The sequence below is a fragment of the Ursus americanus genome, chromosome 2, assembly GCF_024610735.1.
Source record: "Ursus americanus isolate L20-20 chromosome 2, mUrsAme1.1.p, whole genome shotgun sequence".
Taxonomy (NCBI): Eukaryota; Metazoa; Chordata; class Mammalia; order Carnivora; family Ursidae; genus Ursus; species Ursus americanus.
In genome coordinates this window covers 1,829,364-1,853,623 of record NC_142128.1, presented here as the reverse complement: position 1 = coordinate 1,853,623, position 24,260 = coordinate 1,829,364, and the positions used below count along the sequence as shown (strand labels likewise).

Here is a 24,260-nt window from a genome sequence, read left to right as displayed (position 1 = left end):
CAAGGCACCGACGCGTAGCAGACATTGCAAATAAACAGGGGCTGAGGTTACACGGACTCGTTCGCCCCCTTTTCAGGAGAATCAAGTTAGATATTCAGAGGACCACACGATAGTGGCTAAAGTGACAACTCTCAGGGACAGCGTCAAACGTGTACAACTCCAAGGAAAAGTCTAGAGGGGTTTTTCTCACCAGGTAAAATGAGCTCAGAAAACAAAAAAAGCTGAAAACCTTTTTTCTGCACTGGTGGGGCTGCTGCTTTACTCTACAGAGCTCAGCTGCACACACACAGCCACACGACCAGGTTGGAGGCCCCCCTCCTCGCCACGTCGCCCTCGGGGGCCAGCAGCAGGCGGGCGTGCTGAGCCCAGGGCGCCGCCACGGCAGGGGCCAGGGGCACAGGCACCAGATTCAAGGCCACTATCTACGTGTAAAGATAGGAGAAAGACAATGTTTTCGTACAGGTTTGCTTTTATTTCCACGCTCAGCCCATTGGGAGAAGCCAGCACAATGTGAACGACACCAGGACACCGCGGTGTGTAGCTTCCCTGCGGCGCCCGGGACACTGCCACGCCGGCCCGCGCACGGGGCAGGACGAGTCCTTGAGGAGAGACCGCTAGGCTGGGCCCCTCAGGAGGATGTGAGGGGCCACCGCGGCAGTGCACGAGTGTGAACACTGGTGGCGTGATTTTAAAAACTCCAAACAAGAAAAAATTGAAAGTAGTGCCTTCGCTCCTCCCCCGTGGTGGAGACCAGGGGTCAAAGGCACAGAAACGTGTGGCGATGGGGGAATCCGGACGCACAGTCTAGAGCGAGAGATAGCACAGATGAGAATTCAGGCATCGTGCAGGCTTCCTGCAGAAGGACGGCCTGGTTCCAGCACACGACGCAGGGACGCTGCAAGAAGGGAGCAGGGCTTCACTCTCTGCTCCAAGCCTTGACAAGAGGCACGTTAGCAACAGCGACCCCTGACGCGCGCCCAGGCGGGCGGCCACCGACCACACCGTCTCAGAAGGCCTTTGGAAGGGATCCCCAAGGTCCACTTCAACCTGATGCCGGAGACGAGCAGGAGCAGACGGCCCGGGGGAGCAGCCGCCACAGCCAAGAGCCGCGCCTGAGCTGCCACGCTCCCCTGCAAGCCACCCCGTGCGCGTGACTCTGGGTCCTCGCATGCTTACCGAGGAAGCGGGAGTGCCCCGCCTCACCCGACTGACCGGGTCCTGAAGGCTCCTGGGCAGTCCAAGAGGCCTTCTCTCGGCCAGACACCAGAGACTGTCCGCAGCCGGCCTCCTTCCCCCTCCCCAGCCCCGTGTCTTATCCACAACCAGACCATGCTCACAAGGCGCCCTGCCCTCAATCTGGGGCTCAAGGCCCCGGCGCTCTCAGAGGAAGAGCTCCAGCTCTGACAGCCGGGATGTGCACCGGGCCCTCTGCAGCTCCCGCACGAGGGCCACACTGACCCCAAGGACGTGAACCTGGGAACTTCCTCACTCGAGGGACAACACAACACGTCAGGGTCCTACTCGTCCCCATCTAAAGAGATCTTACCACAGTGCTAGGGTCACTCCTGATTTCCCAAGGGGATGATCTCCTCGGTGACGAAGAACTCGATGGTCTCCTCCTCCCAATCCTCCACGTTGCTGTCCAGCTCATCCGTGTCCACACCTGCGAGTGGGGGAGGAGGGTGACACGGCGTGGATACCCACACACGTGCACCCGCACACCCGCATCAGCCCAGAGCCTGGGGTGAACACAGCAAGGTCCCCTGCAGACGACCATGGGAAACTCGGTTCCTCAACAATTTAAGGATCTTTGCAACACTGGACACTTAACTTGAAAACTCCCACGACAGGACAGAGAAACGTCTCTGTAGACACACACTCTGAAACACGTGTCTTCAGCTAAATTACCTCCTCGCAACTCCAGACGTTCGCTCTTCTGCTCCATGTAGAGTTCTTGGGCCATTTTCCGGTATTTTCGGAAATCTTCCATCATGGTGCGTCTTCTCTCCACCAGTTCCTGTGCGTGGAGTTGGGGGAGGTCACGGGGCTGACAGATGCAGGTTAGGCCGGCAGTAATGCCCACCGCACTGGGTACCGTGAGGACTCCTCTATTTAGAGAGGCTCTCGAGACGGGAATAGAGAGATGTGCTCTCCTCCTCCTTCCCCTCACTCGGGGCAACCCCTCCGGCATCTGGATGGCCAGCCACCCGGAGATGTGCGCACGGGGGCAGCATAGCGCATGCCCGCTGCAGACGCTGCCATCCCCCCAGGCCTGACGCCGGCCCTTCCCTCAGTCCCGGGAGCAGGCTGACCTTTGAGGCTTTGGATTGGCTCAGACGATCCTTCTGCTCAAAGATCTTAGAGTATTTCTTCAGATCCTTTTTAATTTGCTGAAATAAAGACAAAGACAAACCACTCAGGATTTAAACGTTCAAAGCATCTTCACAGTTGCCAACGTGCAACTCCTCAGCATTGTGAGCACGTGGCTGCCCACGAGCACGTGCCAGGCTGTCCCGCAAGTTTCATGGCAGCTAGCACCCGCCTCTCCCGGGAGCCACGTCCCGCGAGCTTGGCCCTGATGCTGCACTTCACCGTGACTGTGCACAGGCGGACACCCTCTCCCAGCACCGCCTGCATGGCTTACATGCCCTCGGCTCCGTGCAAGCGTCCTAGAAGGGCACAGCCACGGCCGGCACAACCTGCAAACCCACGTTCACGATCCTGAAACCATTCCTCCCCGTGGTCTCTCCAGTGCTCTCGCATCTCTTCAAACGGGACCCCAAACAACCCGTTTCCGCTGCTCAGGTGAGAGCACCCAGAACAGCACAGAGAGGTCTCTTCTGTGAGCGCCACGAGGGCGTCCGCGTTCCCCCGGCCCCGGGGGCCCCAGACCTTGATCTGATCCTGGCTCAGGAGTGTGGGAGGCCGCGGTCTCCACAGCAGCTGACAGAAGCGGTCCTTGTTGTTCTTCTGCAGAAGGCGACCTTGGAAAGTCCACAGCCAGTACGCGTTGTCCACCTGCGAGAGGCAGAGGCCCAGGCGCTCTCACTGCCAAGAGCCCCGGCAGGACGTGGGCTCCTGGGACCTGAACCCTCCCAGAGCCCAGCACACCCCAGGCCTCAGCCACGCGCGCCGAGCGCCCACACGTGGCCGCACTGTCGGCACCTGGGAGACCACAGTGCGCTGTGCCTGCACGCGGCAGGGGGATGCGGTCCATAAACCCGACAAGAGGTGACGTGCAGCAGCCCAGATGGGCTCCCACGGCACGGCCGCTCCACCGGCCTGCAACGGGGTGCTCCTGCCTCGGCACCACTAACTACGCCATGAGACCACTGCCTTGCCCGGCCGCCGTCTGTCCCGACAAGGGGAGCGGTTCCGGTGCAATCTTGCGGCACTCCAGCACTTCGGGAGCATGCAGCATTTGACGCCGGCCCACGGTCTAGAGGATTTCAGCACCAGACGGCACTTGAACATGTGTAAACACACTTGGGCATGGTCCATGCGCAGGTCCCAATACAGAGACTATTCTCAAGACACTGTGTTCAGTGACATCTGTGGAGTCTGAACTCCTGCACATTCGTGCTTTGTTACACAGAACCGCCCTAACTTGGTATCTTAGGCTCTGCATACGTGCACGAGCTGGTTCAAGTCTCAGCACCTCCAACAGCAAGAAAGACTAAACATGAAAGAAAGGCTCGCCAGAGCTCACCAACAGCCCGGGAGCACTGAGCGTGGCAACACCGCGGCAGACACGCCCGCACACGCATGCCACAAGGAACCAGCTTTGCACACGGCCTCTCGCACTTCTGGAGTATGGCATTTCTTTCATTTTTCAAGTTATGGATGTTTGAGACTGAAGAAATGTGTACACACACGCATTTTCACGTCCTTTCGGAGAGTCCCAGACCCTTGGGCATGCAGTCCTCTCTCCGGTGGCTCCCGTGTGCCACGCATTCACCCAGCCAACCCGACTAAACAAGGACCACGTGCCAGGGAGGGCCAGAGAAAAGGCCCTTGCCCATATGACACTGCGCTCCCGCAGAAAAAGGAAGAAAGAAACTGCTAACAGCTGAGGGGCCGTCGTGCCCCCGAGCACTGGGAAAACAGAGCACGGCCGGTGAGCGGCACCCCGAGGCAGAAGCACCACGTGCATAGGAACCACGTTCCGGGCAGGGGAGGCGCACACATGGGCCACGCATGGTCGTGCCACACGAGCAAAGGCCGCCACAGAGGGCCCAGCGAGCTGGGCTCCAGATAAAGGTGGTCCACACCAAGAACTTCTTGACGGTAAAATAATCATGCTGGGAAAGCGTGTATACAGCACGGCACGACCTCCCCCTGCCTCTGAGCCACAGAGGCCAGGGCAGGTGAGCTTTCAGCTGCCGGGAGAAACTACAACCTAGAAAGCTCCCCGGCTCCTACACCAGAGGAAGGAGGCCTGGACTCAGGCTGAAGCCGGCCTATGACGCGGTCCGACTCAGGAAAGAGAAATCAAGGAATGCCAACCGACTCACGGAAAATCTGGCTGACTCAGGGGCGCTACTGAAGAGCTTTCTGGGGCAGCCGGGCAGGGCAGCGACGAGCGACTACCGGTGCCCACCCCACAGAGACCCGGGAGGGGAGTTGGGGACGCCAGGCCCGGCACAGCCAGATCCCACACCGCATCCAAGGTACATGGGGCCCCGTACCTTGTGGCTCCACCAGGACACAGAGGTGACAACGTAGCGCCCAGTGGGGTCCCACTCCACGTCGGAGGCCATGTAGTGCTCTGCAATGTTCATGACCGTACAGTCCGAGGTGTCAACGAAAGCCAAGGCGCCGTTCATACTGGGGAGACAGAGCAGAGTCAGCGCGCACACCCTCCTGGCGGCCTGTGCCTTAGAGGCTCCAGGGCAGATGCGGAGCCGGAGCCTCGCCGTCAAGGACGGCGTGATCGGAGCCCTCTACCTTCTGAGGGTGCCGGGAACAGAGCCGTGGGGAGCGTGCCAGACGAGGCAGAACCTCTACAAACACTGTTAAGCGTCCCCGGTGAGGTCAGGAAAGGGGGCGACTGTGCGTTCTGCTAACGCGCAGCCAGACACAGGCTCTTCACGCTCCCACGCGCGGCTGGGGCAGCGGGGGGAACAGGAGGGTGAACACGGCCACGCTCCTGGTCACGCCGCAGAGACCGGCTCGCGGCCGTCTCCCCCAACGGCCTTCCCACAAGACGGGGGTCTCACGCCAGGCTCACGGCTCTGCCAGGAAGAGGTCTTGCTCAACCCCGAGGAAAGCACAACACTCACTCGTCTGCCAGGGCACAGACTGAAAACACTCGCGAGGGACTGCTTCCAGCCCAAGTCTGGGCAAGATGGAAACACGATAAATTCCCAACCACCAAAAAAAGGGGGACAGTCCTTTCACGCAAGGACACCCCATCACGGTGTCGAGGAGCTGCCATGACCCGCAGGGCCCCAGGTCAGGGTCCCCACAGTGGTGCTCAGTACAGCAGCAGGCGGCAGAAACCCACCTCCTCAGACCAGCCAACACGACGAACTGTCCCTGGGGGCTCCAGAAGATGGTATTGGCCTGCTGCTTATCAAACATTTCTGAAAACAAAGAGCGTCTGTTAAGTCTCTGTGAAGGCGCGGAGGCAGGGTTCGGCTAAGACGGGCGGCGGGCTCACGCTGCCCTGCGGGTGTGTGTCCTCACAGTACCCACACCGGCCTGCGGTCCACAAGGACAATTGTGGAAAACCCCCGGGCTGAGTGCACTTGTAAGTCACGACCTACGCTTCAAGAAAAGAGAGAGGAGACATTCTGAAACCACGTTACCGTTTGCAGGAACCGTTCATATCCAGAACAATTTACTTCCCAGGGAAATCACAGGGAGGACTCACCGTAAACACGGTCGCGGGGTCTCCACACGAGGGTGAGGAACGCACACCCCCACCAAGTGCAGACGCGTGACCCTTTTAAAAAGCCCAAGATCCATTCTTCTAAGGACTCAAACACCTTTTTCATACACCGTGGTTATAAAAACACGTGAAAGCCACCATCTCTCACAACACGCAGACTGCCTCCATCCTACGAGGATCCCGCAGGGCCCCCGGAGGGCGGACAGTTAGCGATCAGGCTTCACCCTTGGGTCCCCAGTCAAGGGCACAAAGTGAACCCCCCAAGCCTGACCTGGGCCTGCAGCGGATGGCACGGACAGGGAGATTTGGAAAGGTGGCACCGCCTGCCGGGCAGGATTCTCAGACCAAGATGAAGGTGGGACAAAAACCGTTAAGATGTCCCTGAACAACTACGGATGTGTCAGCAGGACACACGCAGTCATCCTTCCAAGGTGGGCAACCCTTCACGGGTGGAAGGTGCTTCTACGCTGGCTGTTTACAAACCTGCTTTCTAACCACAGATGGTGCCAACCTTCTGGCAGCCTAGAACAGCCCCTCCTTCCTCCTCCGTCGCAGGGAATTAATAGTGCAGTCGGCTTTGTAACAGCCTGTCTCCCGCAAACACCGCTGAGCTCAGGAGATAAAAGCGGAGCTCGTGGCATTCTCTTGGGTCAAGCTCAGCACCCGAGCCGCCGGGTACAGGGACACATGGCCTATGTCCGTTGCCACCGTCCCCACATGACGCAGCAAGCAAGCATTCACCCCACAGTGTGCACGAGGACCTACTGCACCCTGAGCTCTGTGCTAACGACACAGGACGACCCAGAGGAGCCTGCTGCGGGCAGGAGCAGGTCGCCAAGGGAGGCCAGGGAACGAGGGGGGGCCCCTTGCAGGAGCAGAGCATAGCAGGCACGGGGGGCCCCCAGCCCAGAGACAATAGCTGTGGCCACGAGAGGGAGAGCACATCCACTCAGAGCCCCTCCTGAAGGGCCCAGTGGGAGCTCACAGAGGGACCACAGCCCACGGCTACCACGAGGAAAGCTAGAGCCACGGGGCCCTCTCGGCTGTGGGACGGCCTGAGCAGCAGCTCCCAGCCAGTGGAATACGCATGTGGAGCAACCCTCCAGAGGGCCCGTCTGCCTGTCCGTCCATCCTCCCTCCCGGGTGCCTGTCAACAGGGCAAGGCTACTTACTGATAAGCTCAATCTTCCCGTTGTTCTTCACGTGGTAGAAGGAAACGGATATCCGAGGAGCCTCCCCGTGCAGCACAGCAAACTTACTCCCATTTGGCTCCCAGGCAAAGGCTATGATGGTTTCTGCAATCAAGAAAAAGAGTAAGTTCCTTGTTCTCTTGGTCGTTTAATGAAATAGTGTTCCTGATCAAACAACATTCCTGCACAGCCTTCACTACTCAACGAGAGGAAACGCCCCAAATTCTTAAGTTTGTTAAAAAGACCACACAGCGAGCCTAGGAACAAGGGTGCGGGGAGCTGGATGAGACCACCCCGGCCCGGCAGGAATGCCATGTAAACGTGCTCCACTGGCTGGTGCCCGCCACCGATACAGGACTCCATGGCCCCCAGGATATAAGAGCACAGGGCGGCCAGGCTGTACCCTCTCTCACTCTGTGCTCCCGCTCCTCTCTGTCCTCCTCTCCCCTGCAAACCAGAACACAAACTAAGATAGAAAACTCAACCAGCAACACAGGCTCCATTCCCACCTCGAGGGAGCAGCGAGCGCCTGCGTGGCTGTAGGCCCAGAATAAAGCTCTCCTCACCCGAGAACCCGTCTGTCACATGAAAAGCCCTTCTGTTGCCGGTCACTGCGAGCGTCAGGAAAACCTGTTCCCTGTGCGCCCTCACAGCGGGAAACCGGCGGGGACCCTTGCTCCTCTGCCGTGCAGGCATGTGAAGAGGGAGCGGGCGAGCCACATGGCAGCCCGGGAGGCAGACAGTACGCGGTCAGGGCCGTGGCCACCTGCTCAGGTGGGGAGCGTGGGGCACCCGGCCGAACAGGCCTCACATGGGGACCGCCAACCACAAAAAACCACGCGGAACTTGCCTTTCATTTCCACCACGTCGACAGGTACCTGTTTTTCCCTCATTCGGAAAATTTCAAAATTTGTGACAACACCCTGTTCAGGAGAGAAAACAAGGGGGTGAAACAAAGAGCTGAAAGCACGAAGAAACTCACCGCAAGGACAACGTAACAGGACGGAGGCGGAGGAGAATGTGTACGCGGTTCCTGAAGACGGGACCGCGTCTAATGACGCAATTCAACCCGGCAGGCTCCACCGCCACAGGCGCCTCCGGGTGCTGTCTCTGTGCAGGACAGCGGGCCCCCCCCCCCCCGCCCTCCCTCCACACTCCTGCACAGAAGCTCAGGGCTACACACTGCAGCTTGTCTGCCCATCCGCAGTGCCCTCGAGGCCCAGCAACGGGGAGGGGAACACCCTGCAGCGACCTTCCGGACGTTTAACAGAAACCAGGCTGCTGCATCGTCCCGGACAGCCCAGGGTGGAAATGACACGCAGGTCCACCCGAAGGCGAGTGGACGCGGACGGGCGCAGCCACCCAGTAGAGCACGACTCAGCCCTGACCCAGAACAAGGTGCAGACACCTGCCACGGCCTGGGTGAGCCCTGAAAACGTGCTCAGTGAGGGGAGCCAGCCACCATAGGCCACACGCTGTATGCCACCAAGTGTCCCGGACAGACGAACCCACAGAGAGAGAGGAGGTGCAGGAGCGGGTGTCGGGAGCCCGGGGCAGTGGGGCACTGCAGTGCTGACGGGTGTGGACTTGCTCTTTTTGGGTGATGAAAACACTCTCGAGTTAAGATCATGGCGAGGGCCACACAGGTCTGTGAATGGACCGAAAAGCCACTGAACTGTGCACTCTGCAGGCCGCGTGCTATGGCATGGGAACTCCGTCTCAACGGTCTCTTTTGCTCAGGGAGGAGGAATACTTCCACGAGAAGGAGCAGATCATGCAATTTGATAAGTAGAATATGAAATCATGCAAACAAACAAAAACAACATGGGTGCAGAACTGTGTCCAGCAGGCTCCTCTTTGTGCTTAAACAGGAAGTTAAGAGAAAAACCCTTTTGTTTTCACCCTCCGTGAGAAGACAGGCGGATGCCTGGACCCATCCTCGCAACCTTGTGAATGGATCACCCACTCCTCGGCCAGAAGGTGACGAGCTCCAGCTAGGACAGGCCAGCTACCCACTTTCGATAAGCAGCGGGTCTGAAGATGACCCACAAACTCGAACAAATAATCTGCTAACACCTTCAAACTGGGGGTGGGTCTGGAGCTGGAAGGAGGGGCCTCTGCTCGGGGGCATCCACTCACCTGGGTCCCTTTGGGGGTCCTATCCACTTTAACACACAAGTAATCCCCGTTTTTCTGCCAATGTAGCTTGCAGTCCACCACGTTGAACAGATTCCTAACCCTGATCTCTTGTCTGGTGGGCAGTTGCATCAGGGTCACCCTGGCCGGGATATCTTTGTCCTCAGGCACCCAAAAGGCGATGATGTTACCGCCAGGAGACCACGAGAAGTCCCTGCAGAACAGAGAGAACAGAGCGTCAGCCAAGGACTGGCTAAGACGCTGCCAGGAAGGGAGCGCAGCGGAGAATGGGCTCACCTGCCGGAAAGCAGCACGACGTGGCACTTCACACCACAGGGCAGCAGCCAGCCTCCCTGAGAGCTGGTGGCCGCCCGTCTGCTCCCCCACCACCTGGAGCATCAGTGCGCTCACTCTGCCAGCGAGGGGAGGTGGTGGGGCTCCCCCCCACCACACCCTGTGGCTGCTGGACCCTGGCGGATGCCCGATACTCTCTACGACACTAGAGGGGAGAGCACACCTCAGAGGGCGCGAGGACAACGCCCTGGGCCGTGCAGTTACCCAGAGGCCAGGCACCCTCACGAACCACGAAAACTACCTTTACTGTGACGGTGCCGGAGAACCAATTCCTGGTTTAGTTTGTATCGTGAGCCACCCTTGTGCCCGAGAACTCGATGCAAAAGGAGTTAGAACCATTCGTGTCCCCGCACGGCTGGCACCTCTCTACAGAGACAGGCCACCCTCGAGACGGCACGAAAGCCAAGTGTGCCTGCCTCGGGCCATTCACCAAAGGCCACCTGAGGCCCCTGTTCGGTCAGCGGAGCTCACAGAAGCCTCTCAACTAAGTGGAGTCCTTCAACCTCCGCCCCCCACCTTCCCCAAAGACGGCAGCCCGGGTCTCTGGTCCCAAGGCAGGAGCAGGACACAAAACAGAGCCTGTGGCCTCACGATGGGTCTACACAGAGGGAAACGCGGGCCATGAGGCCGGCAGAGCTGCGGTGTGCCGACAAGCAGGCCGGCGGTGGCGGGCCTGGGCCTGCCGTGGCACCCTTGTGGCTACAGTTAGGACAGCTGCAGAAGAGCCAAGTGCTAGAAGAGGGGGTGCCAGCTCCTACCGCCCGCCTGTAAGAACACTCACTTACTTTATGCCGGAGATCTTCAAGCTCTTCTTGTCCAACAGGCCCATAGACTACAGAAAAACACGGGTTACAACGGAGTTAAATCATGCCACTGTCTCCATAACACACCCACGTTTTCACAAAAAGGAAAGAAGAGCTTCTAGAATGAGCCCAGCAAGTAAGCCTAGCGGGGGACACACAGCAAGGAAATAGTTCACCCGCAGCAGCAAAGTACCCATCTCCAAAGCCCCTTCTGTTTCCTCCCGTCCCGGACCACCGGCAGCAGCACAAGCATATCTGGGGCCGGAGCTCCCCTTGTTCTGCACACAGGACGCTGCTCTTCCCTTCCCCTCGCCCACGAGACAAGGGAAGCACTGCGCCCCCAGCAGCTCCCACGGGTGAGGCCACCACTCAGGAAACCATGTCACTTACGGGAGTTTCATAGATGCTAAGAGTATCGAGTGTCATTCTGGCAAAGAATTTACCATCGTGGCTCCACCTGAGAAAGAAGACAAGTGCCAGGCTCTGTCAGGAGAAAGGCTCCCACAAGTGCGCTGTGGGCCACTGTGGCTTACTCACTTAAAGATAGGCCAATGGGCTGAGCTTTCGCAGTGAAAACCCCTCTTCTTCTGTCCAGTCAGGATGTCCCAGATGATGATGGCTTGAGGGTCATCCTGAGTGTCCATCAGGGGGCTGAATGTCACCAGATATCTGTCACAGAGGGGATGCTGTTGATAATCCTGTCCACTGCCCCAGCTTCTCTTCCCCGAGCGCCGTGTTGTGTGAGGACAAGGTGAGCTCATGCACCCACCGAGCCTCCGCTCCAGGCTGCGCCAGGCCCAGCGGGGCTGGCAGAACAAGCAGGACTCTGGCAGCCAGCACGGCCTCCAAACCCCGGCTTCCAGGAAGGCTCTCACACCAGAACCCGCTCCGACCACAGAGCGCACCACCTCCGCGGCACCAGGGCATTCCACGGGGTCCCCCCTTAAAGGGTCTCCACAAATCAGGATGCTGGAAGACCCAACAGGCTCCAAGCCGAAGTCTGCGTGTACGCTCTAGGAGCGCGGTGCCACTCTCCTACTTGATGGTCACGGACGTTTAGGTAGAGGAGAAAGGGAACAGAATAGCCCCGTGGTTTCAAAAGCCAGCATACTTCTATCTAGCCCAAGCTCTGTGCCAGGGCCTTCTCGCTCACACAACGCTGGCTCGTCCACACCCAGGGCACCCGCTCACTTTGCTAACACGGAGCGCTACCACCTGAGCCAGGCTGTCCTCTCAGAACCGGAGGCAGGAGAGGCAGACGCAAACTCGAGGTGCCCCCTAATCATCAGATGCGCTGATTGACAATGAGGGCCGGCGTCACCCCCGCACAAGTTACCAAGTTCCCTCTAGAGACCTATCCTGTCCGCCCGCGTGAACTTGATGTCGCCACGCTGAACGACAGAAACTGCTTGATCCAGCGCTTATCTGAAAAACAGACTCTGCACACTAACTTGCAGCATGAAGCAAGCACTCGCCGCCTCACGCACATGCAAGGGTTTCCCGTGGTAGGCACCTTGCGGACAGCGGGGACACGAGGATGAGTAAGACGGCCCAGGTGCCAACCGTGAGCAGACAGAGGTCGACACACGCAAATGACAGCCACGCACCACCCGCCAGCCGGACTGCCCCCCCCCCACATGCCATCTGTGCACAGAGTTCAGGAGCCTCCACGCACACCGGGCTTTCACACGCGGCTGCTGGAAGAAGCGGCTCAAGCGTCTGTACCAAGCAGATGCCAAGTGCTTGTGAATTCGTGAGTCCTCCAGGAACACACACCAGAAAAACGACTTTATCAAAAGTAGGAAAAGCCCATCACATAGAACTCGCGGTTTACGGAAACACAAAGATGGAAGGAACCAGTTACGTGATGCCCTGAGGAAGGACCGGACGCCCCCCCACCCCGCCCGCCGCCCCAGCCCTGTCTTCCTCACAAGCCACCACCAAAGCACCACACAGGAAGGGCCGGCGCACAGGGCGACAGGTGGACCGCACACTCGAGCGCTAGGTAGGGCCGGACCCAGCTTTGAACACTAGCCACCAATGATGCCGACTGCAGGACAGCTGGGGAACCTGAGTGCGCATGGACATTAAAAGACACTGAGGGAACTGGTCAGGACTGCCGGGCGGGAGAAAAGAATCATAACCACAGAGAAGGAACACCTTCACTTGGACCGATGCCTATTTCCTAGAGGAACCCAGCACTAGTTCAAAATGCCCAAAACACTTTTTTGTGGGGTTTTTTTTTTTAAGATTTTACTTATTTATTTGAGAGAAAGAGAGAGAAGGGAAGACAGCAGTGAGGAGGAACAGAGGCAGAGAGAGAAGCAGACTCTCCACTGAGCAGGGAGCCCGACGCAGGGCTGGATCCCTGAGCTGAAGGCAGATGCTTCACCGACTGAGCCACCCAGGCGGCCCCGCCCTAAACCGTTTTGAAACAAATACAGCAAAATGAAAAACCATTAAAACTAGATACTTAGCATATAAACGTTACTGAAGTCCTCTCTCTAGTTTTCCCAGCGTTAGAAAAATTTTATACCAAAAAACTCAAAAGCAGAGCAGGTGCAGGAGAGCCACGTCTCAGGAGCCTGGGGACGTGAGGGGCCGTCACAAGCCCACGATGCAGGCAGACCAAATGGTAGGAGGCTGAAACACGACAGGGAAGGCCCGGGGACAGCCGTGAGCGGTGCAGGAGGCGTGTCAGGCTCTGAAGCCATCGTGAGCGGTCAGGAAGACCCTGCCTGGCCCTGGAAGTGCTCTTTCAAGCTCCTGGTCCTGCACCTGCTCCCACAAACCTTTGTGGCCTCACGCATGAGGAAACGCCATTCACAATGACATTAGATGCAAGACACAAGCCTGGACTAGATCCAGAACTGAGGGGACGGAAGTTTTACAAAGGCCATTACTGGACCGAATGAAATGTGGGAACACGGTGGTACTTAAGAAGTAGCAGACAGACACTGCAGTCGGGGCGGCACCGTGGACAGGCGAAGGGCTTTCCCTGTCCCTAGAAATGCACACGGGCTGACAGGGACTCGATGCTTCCACTTACGCCCAACAGCTTAGGACAAAGTCACGTGTGTCTGAGCGGAGAAACGATAAAGCGAACCCCACAAAGTGCTAGTAAGTGGGGAACACGGGTAAAGAGTACACACGAGCTCCCTCTACGCCTCCTGCAATACTTCCATCAGGTTTGAAATTACTGCAAAATCTGAGTTGTACAATTACGCAGAGGCCGGCACAAAGTAAGAACGGACTCCACCTGACTTTCCTCACCGCTTACCTTTCACAAGGTGAGAAGTCAATGAGCTGAACCCCCTGGTGGCTGAATCTCTGGATTTGTTTGAATTTCTCTCCACCCCAGAGAGCAATGCCTCGCTGATGGAACGTGGCCAGGTAGGTGCCCTTGGGAGACCAGCGCACATACGTCTCCGTCCATCTCTGCGGAAAAGTAGCCGGTGTTAACATGACCACAGAACACCAGCACAAAGACTCCTCCTTCTGTAAGGAGCTGACTCCTCAGACTCTTAACTAGAAAACACAAGAAGCCTCCTCACGTCTCATGGCTTATTTCAAAACCAGAAGAGCAAAGGATGTTGTTCTCAGGGATGCAGTCTGGAAGAACATGACACTAAACCATGCTCGGGTACCTAGTTTCCTGCTGCAGAAAGACAGATTAAGTCCCCACGGGCAGCGAATACCCACCGCTCTCTCTTCGATAGAGACAGGATCCTTCACATCGTTCCAGAATATGGAAGTACGGTCTCCACTCTCAAAAATGACACTGTACTGATCTCTGCATTCCGCCTCTTCAAGCCAGTAACGTAAATTTCCCTGGAAAAAGAACCAAAGGCAAGGGACAGAGTATGTCTCATCAACTTTCATCCCAGAAGCCGTATTCCTGCCTCGTGCTCCCGGAGGTCTGATCGACACAGGCTGGCAACGGCAACCCCTGAGGGGCTTGCCCCGCGAGCCAAGGGGCTGCCCAGCCTTCCCATCCACGTACCAAGTCTTTGAAAGGTTGTTTCTCTGGAATATCCCACTCATCACTGATAGTCATATACCTGGAGGAAAACAAAGAACTGATTAGCAACACGCAGCACGACGACAAGGGGGGACAGCGACACTGGGGGCTCTAGGCCACAGTCAGTGCGGCGCCGCCCCTTGCCCCCTTGGGGGTGGGTGAGGGCTGCCACTGGCCAGGAGTGCCAGGGGCTGGGATGGGAACAGTCCCGTGGCGGCATGCCTGAAGAACAGAGCCACCTGAAAGCCCAGCAGCGCGGCCCCAGAAGCGCGGAGCCTCCCACGCCCGGTGAAGGCCCAGGCTCTCGCCCAGACGGAACTTACTTGTCAAAGTCCGTGAAGAGGTTGACCCTGAACGTGTGCTGCTTGTCCAGCTTGTAGCCGTCAGCATTCTTCACGGCGTCCAACGCGTGGGCGGGAGATGCATACTCCAGGAACGTGTACCTGAAACGAGACACACACAAGTGCAGACTGGGAGACCAGGCGGGCTGCGCTCAACGCACCGAGACCCGTCCACGGGACTTGTGAGCACCGTCGAGGCCTGGGACCCATCTACTGCCACATCCCCGGAGTCAAGTCACCAGCAGAGTGGTTCCCTAAACACACACGAAATCCTGACAGAAGATCCAAAATCCCTAATGCCATGACCACAAATCAGACAACAATTAACAAACCAAAACGTTTACTAGCTTCACCGTGGTAATGGTTTCACGGAAGCATACGTGTCAGAACTTATGAGGTTACGCACTTTAAGACCACGCAAGTATACTGCACGGCAACAAAGCTCTGAAAAAATCTGAGAACGTGCGTAGTCTGATACTGTGTACTAAAAGGAAAATTACACAGGCGCCTGGATGGCGCAGTCAGCTAAGCGTCCAACTCCTGGTTTTGGCTCAGGTCATGACCTCGGGGTCGTGGGATGGAGCCCCGTGTCGGGCTCCACGCACTCAGCACGGAGTCTGCTTGGAACTCTTTCTCCCTTCTCCCTCTGCCCCTCCCCCCCAAATAAATAAATCTTTTATAAAAAGCAAAATCATAAAGGCTTTCAGAGGATGCTTTCTTGTAACAAAACATACAACACAAGCAACTGCTTGCTGGTCAAAAAGAGATTATCCTTCCACCACCTGATTTCTAAGACAGAAAATGCAAGGGGCATAACCTGCATTCGGCAGTTAAAAAAAAAAAAAAGATTTCTTAAAAGCTATCCTAGGTAGATTCAAAATCTGAATTAAAACAGCATAAATGTTATCATCTTCTCATTCCTATCCTGTAAAAGACGATTTGCCTGTACTCTCCCGAGACCGATACCACATGAAATTCTAACAGAGAGAAGTCCGACGAGCTTGTGGAGCAGCAGAGAGAACTCGTGTTCTGCTGGTCGACCAGAAACTGTTAGAACCACCCGAGCACAATGTGATGTTGTCTCGTGGGACCGCAGATGGAGCAAAGCCAATTCCACTTCAAAGCATCCAACAAGGAAAAGCTCACACCTGTCCTGAAGGGGTAAGACTGTTCCTAACTGTGAAACGCCAAACATCAACTCCTAGAATAGCCGCGTGATAGGAGAGAACAGCACAGCACCGACAATGAAGGAACCAGAGTCACATTTACAACACACAAAACCTCACGCTGAATTTAAAAAGCAAACTGTAGGACACGTACCTCGTGGTACCATTTTTAACAGATGTGCTAGTTAAGGTAACAGGAGGGGACAACCTTGCTAATTAAGCAGTGACACACAGCTTTCACCTCGACTGTAAGAAGTGTCCCCATCTCAGAGATTGAAAATGTGAGGGGGGGGAAGCTCATTTCAGAACCAATAAAATACCATATGTAAAATTTTCCTGAAAACTGCCAGCTTCCTATCTGCCGGTCTCTTTATCCAGGATGCACCTTGTGTCAATTACCGCTCTGATGGCAGAAGATTGAAATCTTTTGTGGCGGCTGGCCCACAATACCCGAATTCAAGAACCACAGGGATCTCCGGCTGCCTGTCTGGAGCCCTCAGCTGGGGGCGGGGAATCAACAAAGAGCAGAACCGGAGGTGAGGTGCGCCCGGTGGGCGTCCGCAGGGACCACGGCTGCGTGTGAGGGACCAACACCACTCACCCTTTTGTCTTTCCATCCTCCTCCGGGTAAAAATCATTTGTGATTTTCCCAAACTTGGAAAAGATCTTATGGATGACATTTTTGAGCTTCTCCAGGCGGTCGGGCCCCACCTGAGGGACGTTGTCGACCACGATCACCGAGTCGATCCCATCAGCCTCCTGGGGCCGGTCCTTGAGAATGTCCCCCAGCAGTTCTGTACGGGTGGAAGATATGACAAATGACTTTTTTTGGACCAAGCAAAACACTGATACGTTGGTTTAGCACGTTGAACAAATTTCCAAGAAGTAAAAAAATGAATAAACGCTTTCACTGTGAACAAAAGAAATCATGGCCCTGAACTGAATCAAAATTTAAACTTAAAAAGTTAGGAAAATTTTAATTCTTAATGTTCCCTTTGTCCATCAATATGTCCATTCATTCCTGAAAATAATGGAAGATTTTAAATGAATTTTTAAAAAGACTTGATAACAAAATGCCAACACAGAGGACGGGGCCTTGCTCCAGGGAAGCAGGGCGGCACCCGCTCAACGTGAGCCTTCTCTGACCCGCCCTGAATCAAACCCACCAGCATGCACTTTCTCCCCACTCAGCTTAAGACAAAACAAACAACTGGAAGCCAACGCTCTCTACAACACCTTGTAAGCGAGGAGACGACAGAATCCACAAGCTCCTGAGGGCAAACAGCGATGCCCCTCGCTACGGACAGCGTCCTGAAGCCATGAAATGCCCCCCAGGGTGCTTGGGACACAGTAAGTAGTAGGAGTGAATCATTATTTTTCACAACTACACTAAAAAACTGAAAATGTAAAAACAAAACAAAACTGAATACGTATTATGTTCATGTCACCTACTTTAAAAATTAAGATCATTAAGCCCAAATCTTAAATACTCAAAGGTCTTAGGTTGGCTTCCTTTCCATAAGGCGACTGGCTGGATGAGAGAAAGGGGACCAGGAAAAACAGCGTGCCGGGAACGGACCACAGGTGTGGGAGCGGACAGGGCGCAGTCTGTCCAGGAGATGCAGTGCCACCTGGGGCTGGCCCGCCGCAGTCTGACCTGCGGCCCACTGCTGGCCTCGAGGTCTTTGGACCATGAGGCTACAGCACCAATAAGCCGCCTGGCCTGCTGCTGGAGATGGACCTTCCTCGGTCACAGAGTATCGGAGGAGATCTTTCTAACACCAATCCTGCACAAACCCTCAACCCAGTTAGCTAGTTAAGAAAGCTATAAAGTTACAAAGCACTGGCTACATGAAGAGCTCAAACAGATTAAAGCACAAGGTCAGATGACGCTACCTCAGTGCATACAGCCCAGCTGAGGGATGGTGGTGGCTTTTAATTCTGTGCTGTGTGTCCTGGAACCTAACTGCTACTCCCAGTTTTGAACTCTACTCTTAAGAATTTCAACAGGCTAAACAGGATCCATGTCCGAAAATATCCCTTGTTGCATTTCATTCCCACAAGTTAAGATGAATTTTCTCCACTTTTGTACTACAAATTTCCCCTAATAAAAAGTTAAAAAGGGCACCTGGGTGGCTCAGTCGTTGAGCGTCTGCCTTCAGCTCAGGGCGTGATCCCAGCGTTCTGGGATCGAGCCCCACCTCAGGCTCCTCCGCTGGGAGCCTGCTTCTTCCTCTCCCACTCCCCCTGCTTGTGTTCCCTCTCTCACTGGCTCGCTCTCTCTGTCAAATAAAATCTTAAGGAAAAAAAAAAAGTTAAAAAGGTCTTTCAAAAAGGAAAAAAGTCTTTTAATTTCAAGAAGCAAACCCTGCTATAAACTCTAATTAATTTCAATACTTTCATAAATGATACTGAAAACATAACTCTAAAAAAAGAACTGCCTCTTAAACTTCAAAGAGGCTAAAACTGAAAGCAAGCCATGAGCAAAAAGAAGGAAAGCGGCCAACCGGCCAACCAGAGTCGCTGCTGTGATGGGAGACACCTTCCCCAGAGAGGCTGGAGTCAGCTCCTGGGTCATTCTTAAAGCTCACTTACCATACAATTAAATGGCCTGTTTAGCCTGATCTGAATTTACAAGGTTTACAATAAAAAGCTCAGCTTTTATACAAACTGTGGACTCCTTCCCACAATCTCTAAGTGTCTAGCTTATAAGAACGTGCCCATATACGGTGAGTGAGGAAACACAGCAACGGCACGATGAAGAGACACATTGCCTTCATCATCACCAGCCCAAGCGTTGGTTACTCTTGCCGAATGGATTCCCAACCTGGCTCCAGGAGAAACAGGAAGAAGCAATTCTCAAAACTAAATACCAAACGTAAAGATAAATAATATTTGACAGGCCCCAAAAGAAACCATCTTGAGCTAAGAACTTTGGTCATGGGGGTGCCTGGGTGGCTCAGTCAGTTAAGCATCTGCCTTCGGCTCAGATGGTGATCTCAGGGTCCTCGGATGGAGTCCCACGTGGGGGGGGGGGGCGTCTCTGCTTCTCCCTCTGCTCACTTGCTTGCTCTCTCAAATAAATAAAAATAAAATCTTAAAAAAAAAAACCAAAAAACTTTGTCATGTACTTGTCTGGCTGAGCATCAAAGGCAGCTGAAAATTTAAACGGATGACTGATGACTTTGGGAACACGGCAAGTGGGCAAGTCTAGCGTCTCGGAATCAGGAGTCAGGATGACCACGCTGGAGCTGCTGGCACCTCAAGAGGGCTCTTCGTTGACACCCGGTCCACTTTCAAAAGAACCCATCCATACCTTCTGCATCTCGCTCTGACCCCACAGGGCAGTTCTCATTAAACACAAACTGTACTTGGGCTACTGACCACAACCAGACGGACTCAAAAACACCAGCGATGTGCTCAGCTTGAGATCCCCACGACCATGGGCCTTTTGGGGCACTCTGCAAAAGTATCAGGATCACAAGGGCCCCCAGAGGCCCTCCCAGCAGTCGCTCGGCCTGGCTGGCTTGTGCCCACATTAGCATCCTAACTGTCACATAGCCCAGTTCTGGGAATAATTCTCATGGTAGTAATCTTGTGCTCAAACAATTACTTTTTAAAAAACCAACTACAGAGTAAAACACTCAAGGACTCAAAATGGACTTTCAACTCAAAACGTAGATTTTAAAATATAAGAAAAATTGGTGCAATAAAAATGAATGCTGGTCAGGGCGGGAGAGTGTGGTGGGGGTCCCGGTGACACCGCCTCCTTGTAAATTCTCAGCGACCCACCACACCACTAAGAGCACATTTTCTCGCAGGTAAGGGGCTGCGGCTGGACCAGCGACCCAAGTGTTCCTGAGCTGTACAGCTTTTCCTGCTGTTCACACCACGCTCTCTTATGAAACAGACCGTAAGGAAAGTGACAACAGCAGCTAGCTCTTCAATATTGTGTTTAAGTTAAAAGTAGACAATGCTGTTGACTCCTTATGTTTTTTGTTTTACTTGAGATTCTTTGATTCTGACTCAGTCTCAGTGTTATCAGAGATGATACTTCAAAAAAACATATCTTTATGTGACATCTTAAGTTCTTGGTGTAGCCTGAACAACTTCACTGATGGTTTATCTTTACTATTTTACTATAACGTAGAGGAATCCACTGACATCCTCAGAGCCCGGAGAGTTCAAATGGCTAAACACAAAACATAAACGAACAAAAACAAATGAGCTTAGCCACCTACAGAAGTCCTTAGGAGACAAGCTCTCAGGACAAAAGCAGACATAATACCTGTAAACTGAATCAAGGTAGAAAGGAAAGTAAAGCAAACTACAGCGCAACAGTAAATTCTGAAAAGATCATCTGCCAACATCAGGATAGTAATCTGACTACACACTTAGAACCAAACAGGAATGTGGCAGTCAGCTCCGGAGTCCTGCGAAGGAACTCTCCGGAGGCAGAAGCTTTCGTGCAGCAGGGGCAGAGGAACCCAACTCTGCCGCAACCTGTTCTAAGCCCAACAGGTGTCCACACGAAGTCAGTCCCAGGCCTCTGACAGGTGTGGTTCGTCACTCGGGGCACCCCGGCCTGCAGACAAGGAACTGTCACCCGAAATAGTGCGACACGTGGAGCGTCCCCCTTGGCTCGACCCTAATTGCCACACACGGCCGCGGCTCCGGCTTGAGCGCTGCCCCTCCATCACCACCGTCCAATCCTAGTTCCAGTTCACACGGGAGACTCCCAAGTTGTCCCAAGTTGCCCGCCACCCCCCGCCTTATCGTGGAGAAAAGAAACAGGAAAGAAAACCCAGACGTCCCCAGAAGGCCGTCCGTACGCGCAGTACGACAAGTGCAGCGCGGGGACGCCCCTGCCGCCCACCCACCCCCATGTCGCCTCACCTTCCTCGCTCACGTCGTCCACGAAGTCCTCGGGGTCGCTGAAGGAGGGTTCATCGGCGCCGCAGTCCTCCCCACCCGCCCCCTCGGACCGGGCCTCGGCCGCCGCGTCCCCGGCCTGCTCCGCCGGGGCCTCGCCCGCGGCCGGGGGCTCCTCAGACGGCGGCGGCGGGGACGAGCCGGGGACCGAGGCCGCCCTCTCCTCCCCGTTGGCCGCGGGCTCGGCAGACTTGGCCAGCACGTCGGGCTCCGGCCCAGCCTCCGCGTCCTCGCCGCCCGCCGCCTCCTGCGCGCCGGGGCCCGTGGACCGCGGCGGCTCCTCCCCCGGAGGCGGCTCAGCGGCCGTCTGCGGCTGCTGCCCGGGCTCGGCCGCCTCAGGCGCCGCCACGTTCTCCGCGTCCTGCATGGGGCCGCCGCTGCCGACTCTCCCAGGCCGCACCGCGCGGCTCCTGCCGCCGGGCCATGTGCGTGCGGCGGGTCGCCCCACGGGGCTCGGGGAGGGGGGGCGCCTACGCCCCGATGCTGGCAGCGCGCCCCAAGGGAGCCGGGGGTCACCAGCATGGGCACCGAGGACCACGACAACGCGCTCATGATGCGCGCGCGCCTGGAGCCCCGCAGCACACTCGCAGGGCTGAGTCCACAGCCTCACGGGGAGCCGCGGCTCCCCCCGTCCGTGCTGCCGGGTGGTTCTGTCCAACATGGCGGCCACGCCCTGCCTTCTCCCGGCGGGCGCCGCGCCGCGGGCTAAACCACTGCTGAGGCCGGGGAGGGGGCGAGCGCCCGGCCTACTAACTGAAACTGCACGGACACAGTGCTCTACAGGACACCCTAGAAAAGTTACAGGCTCCGCGAACACGCGTGGTTGTGCGGCCTCAGCCTTTCCCCAAATACTGTCGCTGACGGGGTAAGTTCCCCCTCTTCGGGTGGGCTTTTAGACTCGTCCACTGACTGGGCAAAAGAATGGACGATTCCAAAATAGAAAAGGAACTCCCGGAGGCCCAGAGACGGCCAGCACTGCCGGAAAGACTCCTGTCTGGCGCCACACCAAAATGAAGGAGACTCGCTTGAATCACTTACGCCGGAGCCCACGGCGCCGGCGGTAATTCCGCCTTCCCTCATTCCGATGGGCACCGTGGTTCGGCCCGCGGGAGGCCTCCGCCCTCGCACTCTCGAGCGCGCCTTGGGGAGGGGGTCACGTGGGTGGGCGAGGTCTGCCGCCGTGGGGTGGGGCCTGCCGCCGCGGGGTGGGCTGCCGCGGGGGCGGGGCCTGACGCCGCGGGGGCGGGGCCGGCGCTCTTAGGTGTGGCCGGGTTGCGTTGGGCGCCTAGTTGGCGGCGGTGGGAAGGGGGAGGTCGGTTGGGGATCGGTGTGTACTGGGGACCGAGGCTCAGCTTGGGGACGCGGGACGTCCGGAGACGCACTGTGGGGAAGGCCACACAGCCGCGCCGGTGTGCTCCGGGCCCCTCCACTGCGCACGGAAGAGCCCCCAGAGCTACATTTAACGTCAGATATATTTTCCCTCGGTCGAAACAACACGGGGGCTTGTTTTAAGCAGAAGATTCTCGGCTTGCCTGACACTGGGTTTGAACCCTCACCGTCCTCCTTCCAGCTGTGTGGCCTCTCTGCCTCAGTTTCCCCATCTGCAGGCAGACCGGTTTCCCCTGGAGGTCAGAGTTCACCTAATTTCTAGTTACATCCGCGGTTTTCATCCATCGATCTGCGCTCTGCCGGCCCTTCTTTTGTAGAAAGTGCTGAAGGTGACAGATCCAGCAACAGGCAGCAGCTACTCATAGAAAAGCTTAGAAATAGCTGACCTCAGTTGGGCACCTCCGTGTGTCTTGGGGAATGCTTTTGGGGCACACACTGTGGCATGGAGCCACTGGCTGCTTGTTACTGTTTCCCTGGGAGGGGCCTTGTCATGGTGTTTATTAATTTCCCATGTATATATATTTAAAGATTTTATTTATTTATTTGAGAGAGCATGAGCAAGGGCAGAGGCAGAGGGAGAAGCAGACTCCCGGCTGAGCAGGGAGCCTGGAGCTTGATCCCAGGACCCTGGGATCGTGACCTGGGTAGAAGGCAGATGCTTAACCGACTGAGGCACCCTTAATATGTATATATATATATATTTTTTTTAATTTATTTATGTATATAATCTTTATGCCCAGCGTGGGTCTTGAACTCACAACCCCGAGATCAAGAGTCCCATGTTCTTCAGACAGAGCCAGCCCAGTGCCCCCGGCCTTGTCACGTCCTTTAACGTAGGGGATGTGAATGTGCTCCCTGATGCAGAACAACCTCTGTATGTTTGCAGAAGACATCTCTGTGGGTTGCAGAGAGTGCCCCCAGACCACCAGTTGTCCCACCACCCCCGAAGGCCTGGGGCGCCCTGCCGCAACAGTTCCAAGCTGTGTGAGGGGCTTAAGTGGGGCGTGCTCTGTTGAGGGTACCACGGTGAGCAAGGAATGCACGATTCTTGTCGTCTTAGAGTTACAGTGCTAAGAGAGACAATGTTCAGGAATCGAACCTTCCCAAAGGTGGGCGTCCATGTTCGTCTGTGACCGGCTAAAGTTCTTTCAACTTTTCTATATGTTTGCACATTTTATAGTAAATTGTTGGGGCGGGGGAGACCGAGGAGCCAGCTTCAAGAGTCACCCCCTGTATGGGACCATGTGAGCTTCTAAAGAATAAAAAATCCGTGTATAATCTCTGATGAATATTGCTGAGTGTTGTGTCATGACTCTGAAAATAAATCAAAGACTCAAGCAAAAAGAATTAGTCTTGCCTTTCTTATTTTACCTTATACTTCAAGGTAAAATAGTTGGTTCTATCAAGAAGAATTTCAGCTCCCAAGTGCAAAAGGATCAGTAAAATTAAAGAAACGACCTTTCATGACCCTTATAAAATAACAATTTTCCCTGGGAGGGTGTCGGAACTCTGTCCTGGGAGGGACGAGGGTCCGAATCTCAACACCCAGTTTGAAGGCTGTCCTTCTCCCTCCACACACTGCTTTAGTCATACCCTCCGCAATGACGTGGTGCTTTCCGTTGAAAATGGTGTTTCTAATTTCCATGATGATTTCTTCTCGGACCCGCAGCGTATTTGCAAACGTGTCATTGATTTCCAAATATTTGAGGATTTTCCATATAGGTTTCCAAAATTAGTGTCTCGTGTAATGACATGGCGGCCAGAGAACATCCTTTGCAGGATTTCAGTCCTTTACAATATTTGAGATTCGTTTCAGGGCCGAAGCGTGGCCCACCTTGGTGAAGGGTCCTTGTACACTTGGAAAAGGTGCTGTGGCTGCCGGAGGGAGTGTTACGTGTGAGGTCAAGTGGGTGGACAGCACTGTGCAAATCTTCGAAAACCTTTCTGACTTTCTGCGCCCCGGTTCTACCGTTGCTCAGAGAGAGATGTCGAAATCTCCACTTCCAGTGATGGGTTTGTCTGTTTCCCCTTTGTC

The 24,260-nt window shown here is 55.5% G+C and overlaps 1 protein-coding gene across 1 annotated transcript; it reads right to left on the bottom strand.

Annotated features, from left to right (window-relative positions):
• Positions 1-451: 451 nt before the first annotated feature.
• On the bottom strand, positions 452-21,243 carry EIF3B (eukaryotic translation initiation factor 3 subunit B). Its single transcript, XM_045813295.2, has 19 exons — positions 20,801-21,243; positions 16,506-16,698; positions 14,721-14,840; positions 14,380-14,437; positions 14,079-14,207; positions 13,657-13,814; positions 10,914-11,045; positions 10,767-10,833; positions 10,359-10,405; positions 9,223-9,433; positions 7,934-8,006; positions 7,066-7,188; positions 5,507-5,585; positions 4,689-4,827; positions 2,893-3,018; positions 2,313-2,390; positions 1,909-2,017; positions 1,547-1,663; positions 452-895 (listed from the first exon to the last, which is right to left on the bottom strand). The coding sequence occupies exons 1-18, from the start codon at positions 21,201-21,203 to the stop codon at positions 1,560-1,562; spliced, it is 2,349 nt and encodes a 782-aa protein (XP_045669251.1). The 5' UTR covers positions 21,204-21,243; the 3' UTR covers positions 452-895; positions 1,547-1,559.
• Between the last annotated feature and the right edge of the window lie 3,017 nt (positions 21,244-24,260).

Excerpts from the sequence above, each read along its gene's own strand:
- EIF3B (XM_045813295.2), bottom strand. The coding sequence starts at position 21,203 with ATGCAGGACGCGGAGAACGTGGCGGCGCCTGAGGCGGCCGAGCCCGGG. Across the intron at positions 5,586-7,065 it reads CGGGAAGATTGAGCTTATCA|AAATGTTTGATAAGCAGCAG; the intron begins GTAAGTAGCCTT and ends CTTTGTTTTCAG. Across the intron at positions 2,391-2,892 it reads TGAGCCAGGATCAGATCAAG|CAAATTAAAAAGGATCTGAA; the intron begins GTCTGGGGCCCC and ends TCTTTATTTCAG.